Source organism: Alosa sapidissima, chromosome 14 (genome assembly GCF_018492685.1).
Source record: "Alosa sapidissima isolate fAloSap1 chromosome 14, fAloSap1.pri, whole genome shotgun sequence".
Classification (NCBI taxonomy): Eukaryota; Metazoa; Chordata; class Actinopteri; order Clupeiformes; family Clupeidae; genus Alosa; species Alosa sapidissima.
Window position 1 is genome coordinate 17656616 of NC_055970.1, and position 21700 is coordinate 17678315.

The 21700-nt window shown below is 39.2% G+C and overlaps 1 protein-coding gene across 3 annotated transcripts; it reads left to right on the top strand.

The window, feature by feature from the left end:
* Positions 1 to 10074: 10074 nt before the first annotated feature.
* Positions 10075 to 21383, top strand: LOC121681656 (transmembrane protein 138-like). 3 transcript variants are annotated; one of them, XM_042061514.1, is made up of 7 exons: positions 10075 to 10131; positions 10838 to 10949; positions 12938 to 13015; positions 13895 to 14449; positions 18935 to 19106; positions 19298 to 19373; positions 19924 to 21383. In XM_042061514.1, the coding sequence occupies exons 4-7, from the start codon at positions 14322 to 14324 to the stop codon at positions 20037 to 20039; spliced, it is 492 nt and encodes a 163-aa protein (XP_041917448.1). In that variant the 5' UTR covers positions 10075 to 10131; positions 10838 to 10949; positions 12938 to 13015; positions 13895 to 14321; the 3' UTR covers positions 20040 to 21383. The 3 variants fall into 3 exon arrangements, with proteins under 3 accessions (XP_041917448.1, XP_041917447.1, XP_041917449.1); XM_042061515.1 differs by lacking the exons at positions 10075 to 10131; positions 10838 to 10949 and adding an exon at positions 11076 to 11181; XM_042061513.1 differs by lacking the exons at positions 10075 to 10131; positions 12938 to 13015 and having other exon boundaries at positions 10757 to 10949.
* Positions 21384 to 21700: the final 317 nt, after the last annotated feature.

A 21700-nucleotide genomic window follows, 5' to 3' on the forward strand; every position in this document is an offset into this window, starting at 1 on the left:
AAGTTTACGCCCAATACAGCTCTCCAAACTTAAGTCTTCACTGTGTTTCTCTATGCTATGTTCTAACAGATATGCCATACACCACACTACAATCACTCCTCCACCCTGCCTCAATACGACCCCTGACAGTGTTTACCTGTGATACCCTGCTGAGGTAGCTAGGCCACAACTCGTAGCTGTCTGGCAAACGGGTAGCTGCCCTGCTGACTCACTTTGCTGATCGATAGCTAATTCACTTACATAATTAAGGAGCTCTGCAATCGGAACGCAGTGGAAGGTGTGATAATTGATTACGCTTGCTCTACATTTTCCCCAGTGGGTTTGTGGTGCATTGCCCCGTCATTTTTCACTTTGTCATCGCCACGCAGGGGTGCTGAGCTGTGCTGCGAGGGCTCTGCACACTCGGCCAATCCTCCACCCCTCAGGCACCCCGACACAGAGGCCATGCCACTGTATAGTATGTGTGTTGCCAAACAGACGTATAAGAATATGTATCTATTGTATCTATGTATCTATATGTAATATGTATTCATCATGGTCTAACCGTGTTAAGAAAATAATTTACTTAAATAGGGTTATACAGAAGGCATATGTAATAATTGAATTATGCACCTGTGTCACTTTTATCTCATTTGCTGCAAGAGTTGCGAAATTATACTTTGCCTGCAAATCATTATTGGAAATCATTCATTGGCCAAAGGCAAGATTTACTTGCAGTGATTTCTGACCTGACCTTAACTAATTATGGTTCTCTTTTCAAGAAGTTATCTTTAACAGCCATGAGTACCTTTGCAAAAGATGTACACTGCAGATATGTGTTATCTTCACTTGTTTGACCAACTCCTTCAGTCGGGGACAATAGGCAATTGCTCTCTTCCAGAATTTGTGACAATTTTAAAATGTATCTTCAATTGACATGCCTGCCAAATGAAGCAGAAGACAAAGTTGGATAAGTAAATATACACATCAATAATAAAAAGTAATGTTAAAAAAAAACATATTTGTTGGGGTGCAAAGCCAAAGAAACCTGAATTCTAGCTTGAAAGGTAAACGCTGACATTTGCACCTTTGTCTTGTGTCCATTCACTCCAAACTGGGTCTATCATAATTTCACAACTATTAACTGCACTGTATTTTAATGGCATGACTCAAAGCTATGCTATACATTTTTATGAAAACAAAGCCATGTATTGACCCCATTGTTTACGTATACAAAAAAAAAATTCAAATTGTTGGCATACACATATTTTGTACAGGAGAGAGTACAAAAGAGATTACGAACCGGTTACAGGGCTTGTCGTTGTTGGCAACTCGTACCTAGATAGTAAATGTTAGCTTATTTACTATTTAAGACAAGACAAGACTAAGGCTATGGATAAGCCATAAGAAGTTTTTTTATTATTATGACCGCCGCGCAGCGAAGCGGCGTATATAGGTTATATAGGTTTAGTCAGATTTTTTTTTCTTTTTTCTTTTTCGCATGTCCAAATTTCCGTCAAGGATTCCCGGGACACTGAAAGACCGGGGTAGATGAAAATTGGTGGGCATGTAACCCCATATGGATAGCATGGAACCATCATTTTTCGTTTTGATCTGTAGCCCCCCCGCTGGACTGCACCCCCCGAAAGGAGGGTAGGGCAGACACAGTTTTCTGTGAATATCTCGAGAACCGTAGGGTTTAGGAGGACCATTTTTTTTTTGTATGTTGATCTCAAAGGGCCATGACAACCCATTCCATAACCACTCATTTCATGTATAGCGCCACCTAGTTAAACACAAAAAAGTAAAAATGAGGTGTTGTAATCGCAGGTATCTGTGACCTAACATAGTCAAAACTGCACGAAATTGGTAGTATAGGATCATTATGACACCCTCTGAATGCACGCCAAGTTTCGTGGAATTCCGTTCATGGGGGGCCACACAATAAATTAATCTATGTTACTATACACCAACTGGCCTGTAGGTGGCCGGAGACAGTTTTCTGTGAATATCTCGAGAACCGTAGGGCCTAGGAGGTCCACCTTTGTTTTGTATGTTGGTCTTAAGGGGGCATGTCAACCCATCCCATTACCACTTATTTCATGTATAGCGCCACCTAGTTAAAAATTAAAAAGCAAAAAATTAGGTAGGGCCTAGGATGACCAATTTTTTCCATATGTTTGCCTCCAGGGGTCATGTTAACCCATTCCATGTGCACACATGTGCATAAACAGATACACACGAACACACATACATTCACAGTAATCATACGTATGACACATACTCACACAGTAGACATATGTACGCATGCATGCACATGCACAAACACACATACGCAGGCAAACACACAAGCACGCACACACACACACACACACACACACACACACACACACACCCACACACATAAACATAAACGTGTACACGCACACATGCACACAATTCAAGAATTTCTCAGAATTATGAACAGGCAAGATGGGGGTGGGGTTGTATAAAATGAATTTTACATGTGAAATCTATGAACTAATCATGTTTTGGTACTTGTTGTCTAGCAGATACCAGTGAGAATTGAGTGTGGATAATGCAATTTAGTGAGACAGTTAGAATCATATAGGCCTTTCAGCGTGATTTATTTTTGTGGAAAAAATGTGCTCTACTGGGCAGCGGTCATATTTTGTACCGATCTGCGGTACATCTAGTTATTATTATTTTAAATGACACACAAAGTACACAGTGACAACAATTAACATACACATACTGTAGACATGACAAAGTTTACCTGTTCACAGAGCTACCTAAGCTTAAGTTTTTTAAGAAGTTTTTTTCTGAGGAGGAAAAAGATGAAAACAGCAAGGCACAAGTGAGACTAGAGTATATATTAGTATTTGTTACCTAAGGTCTCCTCTGCTTAGTAGTATTTGTTGTTGTAGTATTTATTGTTACCTAAGGTCTCATCTGCATTGTAGTATTTTTTGTTACCCAAGGTCTCATCTGCATTGTATCTTGAATGTTATTCCTTATTTTGCAAGTCACTTTGGTTAAAAGTGTCTGCTAAATGAATAAATCTTTTTGTAAAAATAACTACAGAAGGTAGTGGAATTTATCTCAGTTGGTAGCCTGGGTGAACCCAGACAAACCTGTTAGCAAATGATCCCATTCCGAACTTCCCATTTTACTACTTAGAGGGCCAAAACCAGCAGTAAAGCTTAGATTGATGCATTTAACTTTTACCAAATCGCTTCAGAAGTGCAACAAACACACATTTCTTTTAAACTGAGGTTTTAAATGCAGTTGTTTACTGAATTACAAAGAAAATACATGTCCATATATGTTTAACCCTGTCACAATCAGTGCAGCCATTGGTTGTGTTGAATGCACTGCTCTAACTGTCATCATATAAAGCCTGCCCCATGCAATTGTGATTGGATCCTGGGTTTTTGGTGATTCAGAAACGGATTTCAGTGAGATCTATTCCAGATGGACCTGCAGAGCAAATTCCAATTTCGTCAAGGTTTGTCTGGGTTCACCTAAGCTACTCAACTGGGCAAGGGAAAGGTATCCGGGTGTGTATGTGTGCTCCTAGTGTTGGTATGCTCGTACTGAGCTCACTGCTGTGAGTGTGTGTGCCCCCCTGGATGGGTAAAATGCAGAGAACTAATGTCTAGTAGGAACTTCCTACATGACCATACAGTCTAACTTAACTTGGCATAATGATTTTAACACTGATGGCTATGGCTATGGCTATTTGTGCATACATTCACATTTATTTCTGTAGTTAGCCCCTGTAAACAGTGTCCATCTTTAACACCTGTTCCTCCTGCCTCTAATGGTCTCCACATTTTTGGTTGTGAATCACGGTGCGATCATGTCATCCACATGGAACGTGTGGAACATGCAGTTTTCATTCACGGCAGGCAATGATTCCGAGACAAATGCCAAATGAGGAGGGACAAATTAAAACCTGTGCTAAATAGCTGGGCTCTGGCCACACAGTATTTCTCTGTTTTTTCTTCATCATTTTGTTAATTTAGTTGTTTTTGATAAGGAGGTTTTGGAGGATGCTCAATGAATTTGCTGCTTTGCTTATTAGCTTATTAGAGCATTCTTACATCCAGTTGTCACACAGCTGCCTGTCACTAATTGTATATGAAAATCACTTTTTAGATAATAATTTCATGGTTGAAGGTGATTTATTTGTTTTGGGAGAAATACGATCCATCAGTGGCCATAAACAGCCTTGACTTCTTGGTTTAGATCAAACAGCTTTAACACTATAGTGCAGATCACACTGCTGTTCAGGTGAACCAAACCCTGGACTACCATTTTCTGAAGCAGTCGAATACAGAACCTTGGTGTGTACCTGGTGTTTGTAAATGGGCTTCTCATTTTCATTTGCAGATCGGTGCAGACAAAGTGGTTGTCCAATGAGGTTCGGGTTTGTAGCTTTGCAACATGGTTTGCTGTACTACCTGATTTGTTTGCTTTCGAAGCAAAACAGAGTCTACATTTTCTTCATCTGACATTACCAAGATCCTCTTTGTAATGTAGAATCTGCGAGATTCTCTTTGCATTCAAGGTCCCATTTGTGGAGTATAATTAAGATAACAATACATTAATTAATATAATGAGAAATACAGCTAACACATGGTCTCCAAGGTCAGCTGTAATATGTTGTCATTATTTCATACAAATAAATGTATAACTGTTTTATCCTATTGTGTTATTTATTTGGTCAATGGCATTCACAGACACACGATCAAGTAGATGCTGGATACAGTTTAAAGGCCTAGTCGCATTAGTTAAATAAAGACGTTCATGGGTCGTATTACCTGATTACAGCTAATCACACCTTTGGCACTCGCACCCATCTCAGTGGCATTTCCGTTCCAAATATCAAAACCCTGTCAATAGCCTGACTTTCTCTATGTTTAACAGTATGTTAAATAGAGACTGGAAAAGAAAAATATAAATTCACCTATTGCATTACTTTATCATTGACATTTTTCATTTTGTACCTCAAGGTTGTCATGGCTCCTCAGCCTACATAGTCTGGACTATGAATCATTAATGGTGCCGCCATTGATAACATTGATAGAACCTAGTTGTATTCCGACTTCTCTCCAAACTAGAATAGCCCTTTCACCAGATTTAAATAAGTGCAGTAGTGCAATATGGCACTGCAATACTGAGCTCAGCAGTACACTTTGCAAAGAAGGTCAAAAATATTCAATTGAAGTGATTTTTTTTTCTTTAACATAGTTGTTTGTTGTGAAAAGAGGGCACCTTTTTGAATGTTTTTTGACATTTTTGCAGGTTAAATCTGAGACAATTTGCCAGTGGAAAAGCTGGTCTTATGATTGGGAGCAGAGGGATTGGGAATGTGGAGGGGCTTGGGGGATGATTACTCATTTTCCACTGAAGGCACTCCAGGGAGGTTGATTGTTCTCTGAGCTCTCATCTGTGCAATATTCCCCCAGCAGGCAATATCCCCCCCCCCCCCCCCCCCCCCCCCCCCATGTTTGATGGTTGGCTGACATGTTTCAAACAGAGAATTTCAGAATGTCCTGTCAGTCACAAAGTCATTACTGAGTTTATTTATCTGTGTGATAGTTTTGTTTGTTTGCCTTCTAGTATGTTTAAGGTAGAGTAACTCAAAAGATGGAGAATGATGGGAATGAATAATACTTTGGCGCCCCCTGCAGGTGCTCTTTCATTGTCTACAAGGACATCTTCATAAGACACGTTACTGTAAAGATGAAGCCAGCAGCCGGTTGTTTCAGGCATCACACCTTCTCAGTATTCAAATGTAATAACTGATTTTAACATTAATACTATTGGGGTTCTAAATTATATGAAAATACACTTCTCCCTTCAAATCCATTAATCATGTGTTTCTGTTTTAACAGGGAATAATTAGACACAAAAGTGATCATGGGTGGGAACTAGGGAGTCATCTTTCTTATCATGCAGCCTATGCCACAATTCATTTATATTCCTTGTGAAACTGAGAATTTCCCATTCAGCCCTCACCTAATTATATTAGGCATAACAGAACACATTTCAGCCCTAAGAGGTTTCATTGTGATCGACAAACTAGATCAGGAAGGATGTCTTGAAATAATTGGATTACATATTTTGAATTTGGATTTGACTGCAGCACAAGCAGTGATTGATTGTTCAGACCTTACAGAAAAAATACTGAAAACAAGAGGGTTCTCAATTATCCATTAAGCATACAAGCATACAATTATACAACCTCTAAAACTAATAATGAATTATATTCCATCATATTAACATTGCTTTAACCCTGAAGCCTACAGGATACAAGGATACAAGGAAGTTTATTGTCACATGCATATAGTTACTGGAAGTAAGAAATGCAGTGAAATTATGTCTGGTGTCAGCCTATTTGTGCATTTATGGGGGGGGGGGGGGGGTAAAAAGTGCAGTAGAAGAGGGGTTTAGTAGATTAAGTGGCAAGGGCTGCATAAAAAAGGTGCGGGAGGATTGGAATGGGTGGGGGGGGTAAAATCTTCTAAGTAAATGCAATGCCTTCATTGGGTTTTGGCAAACAAAACTACAGTGGAACAAAATCCATGTTTGATCACAGCAGGACTGCATCCCCTGTGAGAGACTAAGAGTCCTTATATTACGGGGAAAAGCTTGAAGCCCGTCACTGTCACAGTGCAGTCTTACTGTGCCGCTGGCATTAGAAATATAAAAGCTCAAGCCTTAGCAGTGATTAAAGATAAGCATTACGCATAAAAATGGCTGTGCAAGGTTAATTACTTGCATAAAATGTTGACCGCTTGCACATTTCTACTTGTAACCTTGCAAAGTTCTCTCTTGTCTAGACCAGTTTCTCTGAAAATATAATGTAATAGAATCATAATGTCTGCAATTCTAATCCAACATAACTTAAATTCAGATAACCACTCCTCATGGTACTCGTGTTTTCGTGCGCATACCCAACAAAGGTACAACAGACATGGTAGTGAAATCTAAACATCTCAATTCTCTAGGCACAGACAAAATCAACTAAAGCAGGCTTAGGTGACATGAATGACTAGGCTCTGACTAGGCTCTGCTCATCTGTCCGTCTTTGTATAAAACCTCAATATTTTGTGGGTGAGGTAAATTCGGGCTGGCTTCCATACTACAAAAATGGAGATACTCGTATAGAGTCCTGGCTCCATAAAGGGAAGCAAACAAGATGGCTTAGACTGAGCCATTCCAAACAATCAGCAAATTGCTTCAGGATCATGACGAAAGAGTATGATTTGATTGGCTCCAATATCAATAATCCTTCACCAGAATTGTGGTCTGCACATTAAATACCTTGAGTAAAACCTGTTGACTATCTCTAGCGGATGTCTTTTAAGAAGTTCATTGGTTGTAGCGCACAGCTACAAACCCTTTAGGAGGTTTCAGGTGCTGTAAGAATTGTGAACTTCTAAGAATTGTGAACCTCCTAAAGCGTTTCCAGTGCTCTACATACAGCCAGGCTACCGGGTTGTGTTCAATGTGTGTTCACGCTCATGTAGTCTGCAGCTGTATCTTGCCAGAAAAAAATATACATTTGACTTGTGTAGGAGGAATGGTGAGGAGAAAGGTCCAATTGGTTTAAAATCTGAAGAAGGGTGCTTGGTTGTGATTCTTGTATTTCCAAGTGTTTCCATGTCTGTAATGACTGAACAATGTCTGTTCTATTTCTTTGGGGGGGGGGGGGGGGGGGGGGTGGCGGCAGACAATGTTGTATGTGTTTTAAAAAATCTGTTTGGTTCAATATATGCATTAGGTTTGGGAAAACTTCCAAAATAAATAAAACAAAAACATTTTTTGTCTTGCACCTGACATAAATAATTCAACTCCATCATAGCATTCAGACCTCTGTCCTGGCGCCTCACTTGCGAGGAAATGGTGTCTGGAAACTCTATAAAGTTATATAAAGTTCTGTTCACTGTTAACACTTTGAATGCCGCACTGTTTTCTTTCCGAAGCTTTGGCCCAGAGTGCCAGCAATCTAGATCATTGTTGACGATATGGTTATAGCTATGGACAGATACTATGGCTCGTTGGACAGTGGAGACTTTAAGCTCTCAGTGGGTACATTTATTTCTACATGCCTCTGTTCCTGAGAAATCCCAAGCTAAACAGTGGCTAGTTTTCATCAAAATCCCTGTTTTTTTTTCTAGAAATGGAGATATAGCGTCTTTCATGAAATATGAAGTGTTGCCTGTAAAGTTTCCGGGAAGTGACCTAGCGAGAGCTGGCGAGACTGTCACCTAGTGATAAACCCACGGAAATTACCTGGTTTTGACCTGACATGCACGAGTCACTGATTCGACCCAAAGCGGCAACCATCAAAAGCAGAGTTATGATAAAATGTCCAGATAGTTTTTTGTCTAAACATAGATAGCTGTAACTGCCTTCTTGTTCTGGGTTTCCCTGCAGACACACCCAATATGAGATAGTGAATAACTTAGGCAGCTAGTGGTAAAACCAGGTATGTTTACCTGTCCCTCACATCACCATTCATCATGTATAAACTACCTTTTAAATCATTCCTTAACAACAATGTCAAACAAAAGCAATGACCAACTGCTATAGCTATTTACTAGTAAATAGGTCTACTGAATTATCAGTGTATGACATTACACTTGATTAAATGGAATTACATTTCAGCCTCAAAAGAGCACCATAATAACTAACATTTCTGTGAGGAGATAAATCTTTGAATAACTGTAAATATGGCATTAGATCTGACTGGAAATAACCCTACACATATGAATATGGATGGATTTGGATTTGGAATAGGATGCTTGCTTTCTGTTTATTTCAATATTGCTTCAAGTGGAGGATTAAGACTGGAAACAACAGAAGACATGCTAGCTGATGAGCACAGGTCAGGGATCTGACCATGTGAGGGAGCAACAAGGAGAGGAAATACACAAAAGGCTGAGGGATATGATATGAAACAAACACAGCAAACAGAAAAGTATGAAGAAATGATTGGAGTTGCAGAGACATACTATGGAACAACTTGGTCAGTTGGAGCAAAGAGATAAGAAAAGACAGAATAGAGTAGATTGGGTTGTGTTTGAAGTGGCTTTTGAGTGTAGTGGAAAACTCCTACCCTATCCGTTTTATGAGCACAAAAGATTGACCGGGATCACAGATGAGGACAAAAAGGTAAAAATTGAAGGTCAGTATTTCAGAGGTTGTAGGATACTCTTTGAAGCAAATGTTTCAAGTGACATCTATAACAATGACATTCTGCTGTTTCTTATCACCCCAAAATTCAAAGCTCTTTGAAATGAATAAATGATCCAATCATAGCCTCAAAGAACATATTAGTTTTAAGGAAACTGGTGGAGATGGCTGGACTACTGTACGTTGGACAGCTTTATCACTCCGTTTAAAATTCTACCTTGATAAAGCATGACTTTTTCCTTGACAAGGACATCAAATTTACGAGTGGCTTGTGATTTTCTCAATCTCCCTGACCTCTTTGCACTGTTTGGCAACTAATATAACACCCAGTTATCAGCTATAAATCCTAAGTATTTATAGCCTTGGGCCATAACCACACAGGACCCATCATAACAACATCCCCCTAAAACAGTTTCACATAGATGATGTCTCCACAGGGACTTGTTCAAGCATGGTATGAAAGTTGACAGAATTGTATTAGTTTTGGCTGGCTAAAGGTTTTTTTTTGCATCACTTGCATTCCCTTGTCTCAATGTGGGAGTCTGAATCTGAGAGCTCACGGTACTTTGCCAGGCAAAAAACATTCTATACTTAGTGAGAACGTACAGAAGTGTCAGCTCTCACATGGATGGACATGCTCCTAAGAGACATCTTTTTGCCGTCACTGATCTGTACGCCATGACATCAGGTGCTCAGTGAACAAAGTAGTGAACACTATATTTGTTTCTCTGACCCAGAACTTTGAGGTTGAGCTGATTGTCACAGGTGGTGACCAGGATGGACTCTTAATATGTAACATTTTCTATGCTTTTCCTCCCCATGTACACGTGTGCAGGCCTACAGAAAGTAAAAAATCAAGGTTTTAAGTTGAACAAAACCAAGTGACTATATTACAATGGAGAGCTGGAGACTATAGCAATAAGATTGGCACTGTTCCTACAGGTCTGTATCACTAGTTCATTAGTAAAATGTGTTTTTTTTACCTCCATAAAAACCCTTGAAAATATAGGATGTCTTCCCTCTACTCCTTTCATTAGTGGGCTGTAATATGTAGACCCGTACTGTACATGTTTAAATTGTCAAGTTCTACTTCTTTCCGATCTCCTGCGTTTTACTGCTTATGCTGCTAATATCAGTTTCACTGCTATGATGTAAATTACGTTTTAACAACTACTGCAGTCCAGGCCAAATAACAACTGAAAGGTTGAGTTCAACATGAGACATGGATAATTTGACTGTGAGGCAAAAATACTGTGAAATCCAACAGGAACTTGCCAAGTTCTAAAGATAAATATATAAATGGCACATACTAACATCACATGATGTGCATTTACCCTATATCAAGGGGTTGGATTGCATATCCAGAGAAATTAATCACAATAGGTTTAAACATTGGTTTCCAAATTCTTTTAAATGGCAACACCTATGACTGGACACAAAGCATATGACTGGGGCGTTACTATCAACCAGGGTTGGCTGCTTCCTAAGGAGATTATCAAGCTTGTAAACATGTTTCTTGGATTTAGCTCCTAGGTTATGCTAACACTGAGAAGGGCGTGGTGTTGGCTAAGAGCTCCAGTATAGATCGGCATCTTGCAGACTGGACACGGGAATATTCATGCAGTAAATATATGTTTTATGCATTCAGATGCAGTGTGGCATGCACTACAAATGGAATCTATGGCAAGATACTGACTTTGGGCAAAACAAGGGACATGTGACCAGTTTGTCTATTTGCATTGTAATGGACCTAGATCAAGGTAAGCACTACAGTTAAAAAATCCAACCATTTACCAATGACATTATGTTTTAGGGAATTGTATCTCCCCCATTATTGTAAATATAAAAAATATTCAGCAGTAATATCAGCAGTATTATGTGCTGCTGTTTCTCTGGCGATCAGTGTCTAGCGTTGTGATGGTGTGCTATTCTTGACCGTGGATTTTAACCCTAATCCTAACTGTGACCCTAACTATAACCTGAGCCCTTGCCGTAAGTCACTCTCCAGGAGGCAAGAAAAATAGACTAATATTTGATTTGATATCACACAATGATAGTTTGATTCTTGAGTGTTGTTAATGGACATCCTCTATAGCCTGCACTGGTGTGCTACTATGTATAGCACCCTATCATAATGACAATGATAGTAAAGTGTAATTGTGATTATTAGGACTGCTTATGTGTGGCATCGTGTTGAGTCTTTCAAAAATGTCCTGTCATAAAATATGTTATTTAGAGATACTTTCTATACTTTGGCAACTAAACTAAGTGAGATTCATGTAAGATACACATGCTCTACCCACCTAGCAGTAGGACTGTTTTATCTCTCTTCTTGTCTGGAGTCTGGAGCTCCTTCAGGTTTCTGAAAGTAGATCCAAAACATGGATATCTATGTATTAGATGTCCATATACTATCCATACACTTGCCCAATCATAGATGTATGTTCCTCATAATGTGAGGCCATATTCACTTTGTAAATATGCACATGGCCAGGAGTCAGGCTAGTAGTTGCGCAAACGACTTGGTTCTCTGTAGTAAATTCTTTATTGGTTGAAAATACATGATATATTAAGAAACCTTAGCATTAGCTAATGTTAAAGATAAAGACACTGACAAGAAAACACACATTTCCCGAGCTAGACATGGTCTACAATGGTATTCGAATTCAAGGTAACATTGCGGTTAAGTGTGGACATTTTGTTAACTTTAGCTAGGTTAGCCAGAAGATGTAAGCATTAGCCACAATTACAACTTAGATCATAGCCTACATTTAATGCCAAAGCTATTCGTTATCTTTAAGTTCATGGTTAGTTAATGTTACACAACATTATACAAACTATCGAAGTTTTAACGAAATAAATCCCTCTGGTTTAGACTGAGTTGGCTGTGGATAAAGTGCAACCAATCCTTCACTTCTTAACTTATGGTTCTAGCAAGCTGGCAGAAAATAGTGGCCAGGGTAGATGATGAAATACCCAAGATGTTCATAGTTCTTTGCAGAAAATATATTGAACTACTCACGTGGGCCTTGTCTTATCCTCATATAAATTATATTTCATGATATTTTCCACTACATCAAATAAATTTAGGCTAGTGAAAGCTATGTTCCTCAGTTAACTGCCGCGCGGTGGTTGAAGGGGCGGCATCCTGGTTCTTCTCATCCTTCCTGTAGACCTAACCCATATAATGTCAAACTCAACTCTAGATTTTACTAAACACTCTCTCTATGATCACACCAGACCAGGTAAAAGGTGTTTGGAGGGAAATGCATGTTGTTTTAAATCCTTCAGTCAGAATTTGATGCCTAAGATGGACATTTTTGGGGCAGCCGTGGCCCACTGGTTAGCACTCTGTAGGCCTACTTGTAACCGGAGGGTTGCCGGTTCGAGCCCCGACCAGTGGGAACGGCTGAAGTGCCCTTGAGCAAGGCACCTAACCCCTCACTGCTCCCCGAACGCCGCTGTTGTAGCAGGCTGCTCACTGCCCGGGATTAGTTCACCTCACTGTGTGCTGAGTGTGTTTCACTAATTCACGGATTGGGATATACAGAGACAAAATTTCCCTGGCCTAAACCTAGTTTTCCCTCCTTTTTTAATTTGTTAGCTAACTGAACTGAAACTCCAGCTTGATATGCTGATGGACAATCATATAACATGTTCATAAACAGTAGCATAACCCTTGAACCAGAATTTCATAAGTTATATAACTGAGCTAATTTAAAGGTTTATTCTGAATAATCCTTCCCAGGTGGCAAGTAGCAAATCTGCACTAGATCAGGCAAGGATTGGGAGTATTATATTGACATTTGTGTGGCTGACTTTGAAGGTGAGATTACTTAACATTTAAAAACTGTGCAAGTAATAGCTACTGCATTAATATTCCTTGTAGGCAAACCACAACATGTATTCCATGAAACCTCTGCTATATTGTGTTTTGACTGTATACCAAATGTACTTAATATTTACAACCCCTTCAGTGCTTTCTACCCTTGCCAGTGCTGCCTCTGGCCTGCTTTGGCTTCATCAGTCGATAATCCTTCAGGTGCTTGCAGCCCTAAGTACTCTTGTATGACTGGCCATTCTCTTGGCATGGCTGCAAAGGATTACCTAAATCTTATCTGTAGCGTGTGTGAAAGGGACTCTACGGGTGACAGGGAAAGAAACTGCCATTGCATTCAGACAACAGGCCCAAGTGGAGATGTTCAGATCTCATTTGCTGGGTGCAGATGAGGCAGTGTATAACTGGATGGCCGAGGACAGGATCAGATTAAATTGGCTATGTCGACAAAGGGTCACATCATGTTATAGTAGTCTGCTGGAGGTTAAGTCTTTTGGCAATGGTTTTTAACAGGAAGCAAATTAATTAATAATAATGATATGGATGAATGTTTTTTAATTGAAATACAAGACTGTACACTTTTTCTCAAATGGGCTTGTTATTTTTTGTGAGGATTAATAAAACACACACACACACAAGGTTTGTGCACTTCCGTATCTTGCTAACTCAGGCTACTGGTGAAGGCTACTCTAAAAAGTGTCTGAATTAGATGCTATTTATGAAGATTACTGACAGCAGAGGATTCTCCTCTTTGTGATTTTAAATATATAATCCAGTTGCTGACTCATCGTTTATACTGAGGGATTTGCATAATTTATAACCTTGCCTGTATCCATCACCCATCACTGGTTCTCTTTGTTTTGACAGATCCTGCAGTGAACACTGATGCTGAAAGGATTCATTCCCGACAAATAAGATAATCATGAGCATAAGTACACTCAGGAAAACGACAACAGCAACAGCTTCAACAGCTCCAGCACTGCCTCACCAATGAACATTCTTCCGGGCTATGTGGTTCTGTGGAGCAAAGAGACAAATGGACTCCTGGACAAAAGTGTCAGCTTTAACTGAAATAACATGGTCTGTTTTGTACAGACTTGGCATGTCTTTGAACCTCCATGTCAATCAGAGGACAATGTATTTTCAGTAAACAGCTGTGACAGGACCCAAGGACAAACCACTGACCCTTTATTTGTTTAAATGGATCCCCCTAGGACTGGAAGTCTGCGGTAACTTGTTTGGGGGGCTCTTGCAAAAGGAAATCCCCTAAAGTGACTCTGTGCTCTGTCTGGAGATGCTTCAGGCCAACAATTACTCAGTGGTGCTGCTGATCCAGCTGACGCTGCTCTCCTTTGACCTCTTTGTGAACTCCTTCAGTGAGCTGTTGAGGACCTCACCAGTAATCCAGCTAGTGCTTTTCATGTGAGTGCGGTAGTCTGGTCAGGGCCCCCTGTTCTCATAGATTTACTGAGTTATACGTTTTCATAAAAGTTTCAGAACCAAAAAGCCAACTCTGAGGTGAACCTAGTGTGTTTCTTGAATATAAAAAAGGTTAACTTAAAAAGTGCATTGTGGAGATATATAAAACAAGGGTAAAATTGAGACAGAGGGTTGAAATAAGGAAATGGAAAAGAGTTGAGAGTGAGAAAGGATGGGAAAAATAAGAATGGGGAGACAACAGGAGCAGTAATTGTACAGGGAGAACACTGACACTTGAAGGACATTGCAATCAGTATGTCTAGTCAGAAGGGCTGCTGTGAGAAGTAGACATTTTGGAATAAATGGCCGTGATAGAACCTTAAACTTCAAAGCATCTAAAGGTTTTTCAGAATACGTGTTTAATGTCGTGCAAACAGAATGTAAGAGTTTCTACAGGGGATTTTAGAGTTAGAACCTGAGGCTTCCACCAAGATTTGCATTGGAATAGGCCTAATTGATAATTATGCATCTTAACTTGTGGAATCCAAAAGAGGGAGTGAGAATGTATTGTGTTTGCACCCTCAGTAACGTTTAGTCACAGTTAAATACATGGTGCCTGCTTGCACTTGAGCTAAGGAGCATTTAGTATACTACTAGCACACACACAATAGAACATACTACATTAACGGTTAAGTACACTGTAAAATCCAATAAGTAAACCTTACTTAAAAAAACCATGGAAACCGATTGCCTTGAAAAATCAGACTAAAGTGGACTGGGATTCTAAAACTGAGCTTACAAGCAATTCCTTAGTGTAGTGTATTAACACTACAGCAAATTCCTCTTTAACCTACCTAGGTATTGCAAGTGAAGTGTACTTTAGTTTTCATTCATAAAACTCATGTTCTGAAGTTGAGGTAACTAATCAACCAATTCCTCATATCTGGAATATGTAGTAACAGTTACTTGAACAGCAAGTTAATCTTACTTGGTGAAACCATGGAAACCGATTGCCTTCAATTTAGCAAGTAAATATTACTCATATACACAAGTTTGAATAGAAATAGGCTCTATTCTAAAATAATGACATTTACAACTGCATCAGGTACAAATACGGCTTTGAATTATTTATTATTCTTGTAAAAACAACAAAATTGGCACAATCTTTTCTCCTTGAACATTTTATAAAAATCTTTTTTAAAAGACCTGAAACTAAAATATACAAACTTTAAGTATCTCAGTAGCCTGTACCAAATAAAAAACAACACAGTAGTCTAACCTAAATTAACACAATACATGAAAAATACTGTCTTCTTAAAGGGATATTCCACCATTTGGAGAATTACACTCATTTTCCACCTCTCCTTGAGTTAAACAATTGATTTTTACCTTTCTCCAGTTCATCCAGCCGTTCTCTGAGACTGGCGATACCACTTTTAGCTCCAGCCTAGCATAGATCATTGAATGGAATTAGTCCATTAGCATCTCGCCTGCTAGCATCACGTTTAAAAGTGACTAAGATTCCCGGTAATTTTCCTATTTGAAACTTGTCTCCTTTCAAGTAAGAAAGTGTAATAAGACCAATGGAAAATCAAATGTATAGATTTTCTAGGCTGATTTGACATGGAACTATACTCTCATTCAGGCGTAATAATCCAGTCACTAACCGATTCGTCTGCTGCAGCTCAACTTTGTTGCTGGAAGTTAGCCTACAGGGACTATTTTCAGGTGCTGCATGATATCATTGTGCTGCTGTGCCCATGGTGTTCCTTGATTATTACGCTGGAATGAGAGTATAGTTCCATGTCAAATCAGCCTAGAAAATCGCCACGTTTAATTTTCCGTTGGTCTTATTACACTTTCTAACTTGAAAGGAGTTTTTAAATAGGAAAATTCCTGGAGTTTTTAAATAGGAAAATTCCTGGAAATCTTAGTCACTTTTAAACGTGATAAGCTAATGGTCTAGTCAGATTCAATGACCTATGCTAGGATGGAGCTAAAACTAGTATCGCCAGACTCGGAGAACGCCTGGATGAACTGGAGAAAGGTAAAAATCAATTGTTTAACTCAAGGGGAGGTGGAAAATGAGTGTAATTCCTCAAATGGTGGAATATCCCTTTAAACATCTCTTAAAACTTAATCGGGCCACAAATTTATAGGGCCAAATTCTAAATGACTTACCACCACAGACTTAAAGGGAAATTCCGGTATGATATTGACCTAAAGTGTGTTGAAACATGATGCAGAATGTGAACGTATGTCTCATAGCTCATCTCGGCTTGTCCCCTGCACTCCGAAATCTGGCACTAGTTAGGCCTAGCCATGCAAATAAATCACTGTTTCACAGCATTTACGAGGCTCAAAATATCTCCACACTTCATTGGTAGACTTCCGAGGGCCCTGACATTTAAAACGAGACATTGAGAACTTGGAAAAAGCACTGGTAGTTTATTTACAAGACGATTTATACAGACAGTACCTTAAGAAAGTTTACCGTTCGCAGCCATCTTGAATTTAGTCACGATAAGTCGAGCGACGAGTACGAATGAACAGGTATGATAAGGGATCAGATTCCAAAAATAATTCTGTGGAAATGCATGTATTCCAGTTGCTTCCAGTAGCAGCAACTGGAATCCATGCATTTCCACAGAATTGGGTTTACCAATGAAGTGTGGAGATACTTTGAGCCTCGTAAATGGTGTAAAACAGTGATTTATTTGCATGGCTAGACCGATGCCGAGGCACCCCCATTGAAAAAGCTGTTGGTAGCATCGGCTAGCTAGCGCCAGATTTCGGAGTGCAGGGGACAAGCCGAAATGAGCTATGAGACATACGTTCACACTCGGCATCATGTTTCAACACACTTTAAGTCAATATCACACCAGAATTCTCCTTTCAGTTTAGAACCATATAAGCGCAAAAAATAGAAAACATCTCAGCAGAAGATTTTTAAGACTTTGCCATTTTGGTGGTAGCTTGTTCTAACCCAAACAAGATGCAGTGTGCCTCAGGCAAACTTTTGAGACCATCCATTACCAGCCTCCCCTCAATGATGATGGCTGTAGACACTGGCTCCAGGTGGATAAGAGTTGGATCAACCGGTGTGTCATCATCAATGACCGTCAGCAGCCCAAAGGAGACTTGTGCCCACACGTCCTCACCATCAGTAACCTGTAAAACAAATAGAAACACAAAGACAACAGTTAAATATATGACTGATTAGTTATTAGCGTCCAAACTGTACCTTGCTGTAATCCAAGCTTTGTGTTGATCTCTTGAGGATGTCATGAAATGATACAAAAGATTTAGAAACATACAAGCAATTTTCAGCATTGTATTACATCCATGGAAATTACCACTTACCGTAAATGGTGTAAACCAGCGATTTATTTGCATGGCTAGGCCGATGCCCGAGGCACCCCCATCGGAAACCTGTTGGTAGCATCGGCTAATAGCGCCAGATTTCGGAGTGCAGGGGACAAGCCGAGATGAGCTATGAGACAAAAGTTCAAGGTATCATGTTTCAACACACTTTAGGTCAATATCATATCGAACTTCTCCTTTAAATGTTGAATACACACTAGTATGAAAATCACAGCCTTCATATGGGCATGGAATGTTAATTTCAAATGACTACGAACGGGTGAAAAAATCTGCTTCAGTGCAGGGCTCCCCATATGACTAAAAAGTGCATAAACAATCCATATGCGTACATTTCCACTGCATGCTTACACTACCATCTTCTAAATTCGCAGCTAACCTTAACTTTGATTCTGTATTCACTACCTCCTGCTTTAAAATTCTAAATTAGCTGCCAACTTTGAATTGGACAGTAATTTACTAGTAGTTAAAGTTACACATTAATTTATCCAACTGTTAATGCAAAACATCTGTGGTGTGGTGGGGGGAAGGGGGACCATCGATCTAACGTTAGCTCCTTCGAACCAAAAACATGCCTGGGCAAAATAAAAACAGTTCACCAACATGTATATCCTTACAGCTTACCACAAAGTCTTCCGAAAGGAAAAGGTCTGATGTTTATTTTTTATCTTCTGAATGCTTTCAACAACGATTCTTCGGAAGAGCAAACTGAGAGGGCGAAAATTCAAATCACTTCAGCACAGTAACGTTAACGTCTTCCTTGCATGCTCCCACTTCTTCTTCTTCTTCTTCCCTGCAGAAATACGCGCAAGGGCGCCTCCTAATGGTAGAAATTTGTCACTGTTGAGGTTACTTGTCTCAGACAAGTTGACCTCAGTCTTATTATGAAGTAACATGCTTTTTTCAACATGGAAGTAACTGTTACTTTACTCTAATCATTAAGATGCACACATTTGTTGCTGAAAGTAAAGTAAACAAGGTTAATGCAAGTTTACACAAGTGTTAGATTTTACAGTGTAGTAGGTACTTAACCAATGTTAATACACACTGACTATTCGGATGCAGCCATTGTCTTTTTGACTTAATTGTGCTTCTCCTCTCCTCTAGCGTTCAAGACATCAGCATGCTGTTCAACCTGTTCATCTTTCTGCTGATGCTGTTTAACACCTACGTGTTCCAGGTGGGACTCATGTCCCTGCTTTTAGAGCGGTTCAGGGCGCTCATCTTGCTCTCTGTGCTCTATCTGCTTTCCAGCGTCTCTCTCCATTCCTGGATGATGGTGAGGCCAATTTGCAAAATGTACATACACGTGTGTGTGTTTGTACACTGTGAAACATGTCAAATATATGTCATATATTTACATGATTGTTAGTTTAAAACATGAACTTCTCATGTAACATATCTATGACTGTAATACTGCTAGTACAATGTGGCGTCATTATTGGAGGTTAATAGAGTGGTTCTCCACAGAATTTGCGCTGGATGAAATCTGATAATTATGTGTGGACGGATGGGCTACTTGTTCTATTTGTCCTCCAGAGAACAGGTGAGATATCTTTATATGCAATATCAATATGGAAACAGAAATATGCAATATCATAAGTAAGTTTAAAGCAACAGTGGAGTTCTTTACCCTTCAAGTTCGAGTGTGGGTGGGTGCAATATACAATACCTTGTGGTTGGTGAAACACAATGCAGTTACATAGGACAGCTAGACTCACGGCCCAGTTGTAGTACTTCATACCGTATGGTGAGATTCTTTGTCAGGTATATTTACGCTTTCTTTAAATTACAAAATTATCATCACTCAATTATTATTATTCTAGGCCTACTGAAAATGTTAAAATATTGCAGTCTGTCCTCTCCTTTTTTTATCAAGGAGAGCACACTAGTCACATGCTCAGGCCTGACAGAAGGACATATGGGAGTGATATTCATTCCGCTGAGCTCCTAATTGGATGTTAAGAGGATTAATTGTCTGCAAGTTGCTGTTGTCGTTTTCCCCCTTGCTCTAGAGAATGATGCATGCCGCGAGTGCATTCAGAATGTCTGTCATCATAATCACCCTCCTAAGTGCCATGTGCATTTGCTTGCAGCTGCTGTGTTATACTATTACTTCTACAAGCGGACGGCTGAGTATCTGGGAGACCCACGGCTCTATAAGGACTCCCCTTGGCTGCGCGAGGCCTTTGCGCGGTCACGTCAGTTATGAATGACCAGTGGGTCACTGTGTGAAACTGTTTTGACGGGAGACAGCATGGAGCCATCAGGATTCACTGAGACCATGCTGTGGACAGAGCCAGAATGGATTCCCGTGCCGAACTAGGAAGTTCTTGACTGATGGACTGCAAACTGTGAGCCGTTGAATGACTGCTCAGTCAGTCAGTACGTTTACATGACTTTCAAAAAAGTCAAAGCTCTGTGTGAAAGGAAATGGATATACATTTGAGACAGTATGGCTGATCGATCTATTCCAGTTTTCATTTATATTTTGTATTCTTAGTTTCATAACATTTTTATATGAAACATTTTAAAGTGGGAAAAAATGAATCTGTGTGCCAGGTTGCCTTGGATGAATGAGCTCACAATTACATTTGTACGGCATTTGTGCTTCTACAAACTCAAATACAGATTTTTGGGGAAAAGTCATTTAGTTTTCAAATTCAGATTATATAGCCTAGTGTTTTGACATTAATCTAAGTGGCTGCAATCATGACCTTAAAAGTTACTTGTGCCTCATGAAATAATACCTAGGCCCGATAGTATTAACTTACCGTTAACATGTTGGATGGCATTTACAACGTAGCCCCCATAAACTTTAAATCATCTTTCCACAGTTTGAGCATATTTTTTATTTGGCTTGGCTAGGTATCATGGTTGCCTAAAAAACAATTACAGCTTGGCATCTTGTCCTATACTGAAATCATTAGTTAATTCTCAAGTGACATACAGTATAAAGTATTCATATACAGGCGAATCAGTACATCCAAGGTAATGCTTAAATCATTAAGTTCTGGTAATAATAAAAAACGAAATTTGGAAAAAGTCTTGGCAAATTCTGGTGACCCTGGTAATCACAATCCCCTGAGGTGATGGTAGTAAGTAGATTATACTAAACCAATGTTATGTTTTTAACCATTATCCTTACATTTGCAATGCTTTGCTATTGAAAATAAAACAGTGTACAGTTCATGCATTTTTATTATGATTAATGCTGAATGATATTGCATGGATAATATAAAATATAACATTCAAGGAAGACATTTCATAAAGTAGAATAGTTAAGTATTCTTATCGAGCATTTTATTTAGCTAGCTATTTATACTGTAGGCACATTTTGGTGATCTGCATTGCATTCTGCTTTTTTGTTGTTATCTGTGCCAGGTGCAAGTCGTATTTGCATGCAGACAACAAACAGTAGGCTCTGTATGATAAGCAAGAAGGTATACGTTTGGAGACTTTTATTTTCTCTGAAATTGGCTTAGTATTATTCTATTACAGGCAGGGTAGGAGGGAAGGTTTACATTCTCATTCAAGGGATTGGGGCAGGGTACCTGGTAAACATAGACATCAATTACTTTTTCCATCATTTGACATTAAAACCAAATCCTACAACTGTCGTATACATATTTATAGATATATATTTATATCCTCTTAAATCGGCCGGTGTTTCTCTTGCTAAATATATTCTTTTTATATCTGTCAATATTAATATATCTGTGATAAAGTCATTACCATTTATATTTTGTACAGTATTTTTTTTTTATCTAGATCATGTCCTATTGGGTTTAGTTTTTCTTAGTCCTCTTTTCTCAAAGACGGGAAACAAGACAGATATACTTGCATATAAATACACAATGAAGACAGTGCTAT